Below are 6,886 nucleotides of genomic sequence, written 5' to 3' on the forward strand. Positions count from 1 at the left end.
AGCACGGACACACACAACCGTGGTGAATATAGAATTTGAAAATTTTAAAAATTAAATCGTCAATTTCTTGTCCCTTTTCGATAAATAAGCATTAAAAAATCATTTAAATATTCATTTCTTATTAAATAAATCAAAATCTCACACAATTTGGCACTTTTGAAACAAAAAAATTGCATCAAGTAAATCACATGTAAATTGGCTACCATATTCGGGTGTATACTCGTACTTCGAAATGAAAAATCATTAGAATAAGATTTAATTTGGCTATTTTAGCAAATAAAAAATTGAAAATAGATAAAATTACCATTAATTTGTGGAGTTGCCACCCGCTCCACGCAATATTTCATCGGAATTAACGTTTTTTTGGCGAAATAATTTCACTCAAAACCACATGTTATGGCTATATGCTTTTACATGGACCACACCTAGACGCCTCACGGGGTGTCATTCAAAGCTCAATACTTGCCTTCTCGATACACTTCAGAACTGAAAGAGCAAGAAAAAACTTACCTACTTCACTTACATTCACGTTCATATCCCAATTTCACCAATAAAGAACTTACCTTTTCTGCCATTCCGAAACAAGACTTACCTTTTGAATCTCCTCATGCACTCGTACAGCTGAAAACCTGAAAGGCTGAAAGAAGAACGGGAAAAGGCAAAGCGGGGAGGAAAAAAGAAGCTTGAAATGTTTGATGGAATTTAATGCAATTTTTTTTCAAAAAAATCATTTGACAACACATGAATCGTCTGTTCTACACGATGATTGTCCGCCAGCAAGATGGTCCGTCACGGTGAATCCGGGCTGTCACGTGGAGCGCTGAAACGAGAAAAAAAGGGGAAGGGAATTATTGGAAAGGTCAAAATCAGAAAACGTCATTCGGTTGACCTACAGGCCAAGCGCACGGCGCATCCGAAGGGCGATGCGGTTAGCCCGGTCCTCAGCCTGAGCGTTGAGTTCCGCTATCCCAGCCACCGTTTCTGCTCGTCCAACGCGACGCCATACTGAAAGGAAGAAAAGTCAAAATCAGGGATTGGTTAAACAAGGTTCTAAAACCAAAATAAACTCACTTGCTTCCGGATTTGGGACATCAGGCGTTCAAACCAGCCGTTGAACGCTGGGACGTCACCAATTTGACAATGCCGCATAGACACTGGAAAGAGAGAGAGAAAAGAAGAATTAATTTTTTGTTGTTAGTAGAACGTTTTCAAACGCGATACTTTCCGCGTTCATGGATGCCAGCAGTTCCATTTGCATACACGTTTATAGTTTGATGTACTCGATAGCCGGGTGCGACGGGCAGATTTAATACAGCGGTCTCGTCGCCATGCGTAGAGTCAAATTCGATAATCAAAAAGGACATTTTCCGCCTGAAAAAGGAAAACCAAACACAAATTTTTTTTAATCAAAAATCAATTCAAAATTTTAACGCTAAAAAAGTTAAACACGGAAAATTCACTCATACAGTACTCATACAATTAATTTAATTTAGCAAAACAAAACACAAATTTAATTAATTAAGCAAAACAAAACACAAATCACACGCAAAGTTCATTCAAATCAAATAACACACAAAAAACCGATACCAATACTTTTTCACACATAACGGCATTGCACACACATAGCGGGATTTTAACAACGGAAGTTTTCACGATTGAAGTGCCAGTTATTCTATAAATGAGCTTACCATTAACATATAGTCTACAGTTATACTATTCACTCTCATTCATATTACACATGTACTCTATTTACTTTCACTCATTCCATACATTCACTCAATACACGCTTACACTCTAATCGTCACCAAGAGCTTACGATATACATCGTACGCACGCTAAGCTAAGTTGAGTTGTAGTTAGGCAGTCAAAGCGATCAGTTGTGCAAATCATAATCAATAAATACATTAAAACGCTGTAATAAATCGCTGAAGTCTTTTAAATCGATCACTTTATCATGAATTATCGCCCTAACTCGCTCCATTCCACCTGAAACCACTACATTTTGCACTGCGAACATAAGAATTTGTGACTTCATTAATTTAAGTGAAAATAAAATCAAAAAGAAAAAGACTGCTGTTAATTTCAAAATTTTCTCGCGTTGCCAAATAAAATAATTTTTTCTCACGAATCACCGTAAAAGAAAATGTGTGTAAAAAATTAATGAATTGTTGCCACAAAATCCTACTGTCTAGAGAAAAATAAAAAAATCTTTTTTGGTTTGCCATAAACTTGGGATCGCGAACATAAAAAAGTTGAGCATTAAAGTGAAATACAAGTGGAAAATAAAAAACCCCGTAATCCAAAAGTGATAAATAAAGTGAAGTTTAATGAGTGCAGACGAGAGCTTCAACAGCAACGTACGAGACCGCGAGCAGAGAAGACATCCGAGCAGTGGACGAGGAAGAAGAGGCACATCCGCTTCGAGAATTAGTTGGGCAACTCACGCCGAGTTTATCACCGACCAGAACGCCCGAGTGACGAGAAGCCGATCAACCGTTAGAACACCACCACCAATCTTGAATAATACAGGTATGTCTACAATTGTAAGAGTTTTGACCCCTGCTGATAATTTAAGAAGAAATTCTACGCCAAATCTCGATCAAGTTGAACAATCAAGCCGTGACTCTGATATTCAAAATAACCAAAATCCCAACATAGATATTTTGCAACAAATAAGACAACAAAATATACAATATTCAGTTCATCATTCAGATATACAACGTGAACAAAATAACTCTGACCCAACATCAAATCGATCAGCAGTTAATGAAACACCAATTTTGAACCTTCTCCACCAAAATCTCCCTCAAATCGCGGCTCAAAGCGCATCAAATCCATTACCAATTACTTCTAATTCCGCATCATCGTTACAAAATTCACGCGAAACATCGCCACAATCTCAAAATTCCCCCACTAATAACCAGAATTCAAATCAAAATTCTGTCGAAAATTTACAAGAATATCCTCAAAATATTACTCCCGAAACGTATCGACCAGTTATTCAGCAAAGCTCTCAGCAAGGCTCAAACACACCATCATTGAACTCATCGTTAAATTCAGCTAATGACCGATCACCAATAGCTAGTTCATCGAGAATCGCTGAAAATTCACAATCGTTATCAACTGAAAATCCGGAAAATCCAGTAAATAACGCCGAAAATCCAGCTGAAATAACTTTAACCAACAGCAACGTTTGCATTCAAAATTTAAATCCGAATCACTCTTCAAATCCGAATCAATCGGAATATATTCAACAAAGTAACGAAGAAAACGCGTCAATAGGCTCAATTCCTGCACAAAATCAAACTCCACCGAGTCAAATTTGCCCGAAATCGAAACTTTATCAGTTGCACCACCTACGGGAAATCAAATTCCACCGATAAATAATTTAACTCTTGCCAATCAAATCGCCCAAGAACCATCTCTGAGAATAATCACCGAAGCAGTAAATCAGATCCAAAGAGCTGAAAATTTACTCGCATTAACCAAAGCATACGTTCCAACACCGAGACTAACAAATAGACCTCGTATCACCGATCCGGTTTCACCATCGCTTAATAATCAAAATAATCGTGCTAGCGACAGTGGTTCGAATTCACCAACGTCTGACGAGGGCACACCATTTCAAACACCAATTGGTAACATTCATCCCACTTCACAAGTTCAGCAAATTGGTTCTACTCAGCGCAGACAGCGCAGGGATATAGGCTGGGAGATCAATTATTGAGAGATACGACTCAGCGAAATATTTCAACAATGGCAACGACACACAAGCTCAAGCGGCACAAATGCAAGCTGCGCAAGCTGCGCAAGCTGCGCAAGCAGCCCAAGCTGCACAAATTGCACAGGCCCAAGCTGCTCAAGTTCAAAACACACAGCCTCAACAGCTTCAATCGCAGCCCACGCAAAACCAACCGAATTACGTATCGCTCGACCAACTTCAACAAGTCCGAACGGAGTTAACTGATATATTTCAACAAAGATTTGACCAACTCCTGAATGCAATCAACCCAACGAATCGCCCAGGCACAAGTCAAACAGCACCACCAGCATCGAGCGCGAATAGCGAGAGTACACAGCCTCAAAATGCTCAAACCATCCAGAATACACAATTTCAAACTCAAAATGTACAATCTCAACCTCAAATTGTACAAATGCAAACCCAAATCCCAGTTCAGGCACCAATTTCTGTACAACAGCCGTTGAATTCTCAAATTATTCCACCCCACGCTCAAATTTCGAGTCAAAGTGTTCCACCGGCACAACAGCCAATCATTTCTCAAAGTTATCAACCTCAAGTGCAAATTCCAATTCAACCTCCGCTTAATACACAAACGCAACAGCCAAATGCACAGCAAAATGTTCAAATGCAGCCACCAATTCAAATTCAAACTGCGGTACCTGCACCACAAACTCCAATTCCAATCAACATTGTCACACCGTTGGGTTCATCAAATGCAAATGTTCAGCCTCAATCATCGAATGTTGCTCAAAGTACAGCTAATGTTATTCAGCAAAATGCAAACCAAACACACAGTGCATCTACACAATCAAATGCTCATGCACAAAATGTTGTACCAAATCCACCAATTTTACATACAATTGGTAATGTGCAATATTTAACGCAACCAAATAACATTCCCCAAACTATTGACAGCAATATTCAGCATCAATCATCGAATAGTCAAACGCATAGACCAGATGGAGACGGTAATAATTTGGTTAATCAAGCTTTTCCGCAAGCTCCGCCTGCGCACACTGGTACTATTCCACGCGTACGACAAACCACGCCTGCTCAGAATAACCAGCAAAGCTTTAATGATAATCAAATGCACAACATTTATCACGGTCGAGATAACTATTATCCACCCGACGATGATCCGTCTGATGGCGAAGACAGCGAAAACGGATTCGATTTCGGCAATCTCCCACGAAGAAACGCCAGGAACCAAAATCAAACCCAAAATTTGCCTCAACTTGAACGCCGTGTCGGACAGGACAGAATGTACACTTTGGATAGATTAGCGCGTAGCATCCGGCCAATCAAATCATCGGCACCAGCAGATATTTCAGCATTTATCAAAGCGGTAGATATCGCCCACATACAGACTATGTCCAGAGACGAGGACGAGTATTTCACCCGCGAGCTAAAACTGAAAGTCACTCGTGTGGAATTTATTCCAGCATATGAAATTGCTCAAACCATTTACTGGAGAGATCTCAAGGGAATGCTTCAAACGGAATACAACAATACTAACAGCAAAAGATCGTCAGAAGCGAAACTTCAAAATCTACGCCAAACACCAACCGAAACTGTTGATGAATATCGCCTAAGAGCCAGAAAGTTGATGAATGAGTTCAAAGTACATCATGGTAATGCAATGACACCAGAACTTGAAGAGCGTATAGGCAATGAAATTGCAACTAAATTCACAGCCAATATGAGAAATTCCAAAGTACGCGATGCATTGAAATTCCGCGGCACCGAGTTGCAACTTAATCAAGCGGTTGCATATGCCATCGAGCAAGACGCTATTCACAAAGAAGATGACTTCGATACCGAACTAGTGTGCGGATACTGTAGGCGTCAGGGCCACAGATCTGAGCACTGCAAAGCCAAAGAAAAGGCAATCACGGACAGCAATCGTACTGCAGGCTACCAAATGACCAAAACTTGTGGACGCTGTGGTCATTCGGGCCATACTCATCTCCACTGTGTGGTAGTAAAAATCAATCAAAATGGCCAAGCAAGAATTGGAAACGCGAATGCAAATCACAACAATGCAAATCGCAACGGCAACAACAACAACAACCGAAATGGTAACCAAAATCGTAATGATGGTCGTTACAATTCAAATGGCCGTAATTCAAACGGCAGCTCGAACTACAATAGGAACAACAACAACAACAACAACGGAAATAGGCAAAACGGCAACGGCAACAATGGAAATCGCAACAACGATCAAAGAAACGGTAACAATTTCCAAAATAACAACAACAATCAGGGCAGCGGATATCGAAATAATAACGGCAACCGAAACAATTTCAACAATCGCGGCCATCGAAATTTCAATGGCAATAATAATGGCAACAGCGGCAACAGCGGCAACAACTACAATAACGGCAACGGTTATTCACAGCCTCTGCCGCAGCAAAATTATCAAAATTTCAACAATAATAATCAACAGCAGCAGCAAAGAAATTTTAGCGTAGCAACGGCTCCTCCGCCCGGTCAAATGGCACCAAACCATGTTTTCCAACCGGCAGCGGCTGTCCCGAGATTTGTAGCACAGCGTTTGCAACATTCGGAAAACTTCAGAGGCTGAGAAGTTTGCGACACGCCTTCTCAGCCCCGATCAGAGCAGCACCTATTTTTAAGCAGATATATTTTAGCCGTGTCACTTCAAAACTCGTTTTCGCTGAAGAATTTTCCGCATATTGGGAGGTCAACACAACATTTACAAACGGACCAATAAAATTGTTGGTCGACACTGGTGCACAGATCACCTTGGTTTCAATTTAATTCATAAGAGAAGATATTACCTTACACCAGTTTTTAGTGAGTCTCACTGGTACAACGGGTAATAATAACGCTATTAGCACGAGAGGATGCTTTAATGGCGATTTGGTAACTGAAAACGGTACACATTGGCCAACCGAAATTCATGCAGTTGACGAGGAATATGCTGGTACATACCAGGGATATTTAGGATTCAACTTTTTATTGGCTTACGGTGTAATCATCGACTTTGCAAATAAAACAATTCAGTTACACAGCGGTATCAATAACGAAAATCGTACGGAAACAGCAACAATCACCGAGATTCATGGCGAGCAATCAGTTGGAAATGTTCATTTATTTCGGATGTAGCTAACTGGATTATGC

At 40.2% G+C, this 6,886-nt stretch overlaps 1 protein-coding gene across 1 annotated transcript; it reads left to right on the forward strand.

Moving 5' to 3' along the window:
* The first annotated feature begins 3,788 nt into the window (after positions 1–3,788).
* LOC129570937 (putative uncharacterized protein DDB_G0282133) lies at positions 3,789–6,326 on the forward strand. Its single transcript, XM_055450662.1, has one exon. It carries the CDS (start codon positions 3,789–3,791, stop codon positions 6,324–6,326), a length of 2,538 nt encoding a protein of 845 aa, XP_055306637.1.
* Positions 6,327–6,886: the final 560 nt, after the last annotated feature.

This window comes from Sitodiplosis mosellana, unplaced genomic scaffold (genome assembly GCF_009176505.1).
Source record: "Sitodiplosis mosellana isolate CC-2019 unplaced genomic scaffold, AAFC_SMos_1.0 Smas_scaffold_712, whole genome shotgun sequence".
In the NCBI taxonomy this organism is placed as follows: Eukaryota; Metazoa; Arthropoda; class Insecta; order Diptera; family Cecidomyiidae; genus Sitodiplosis; species Sitodiplosis mosellana.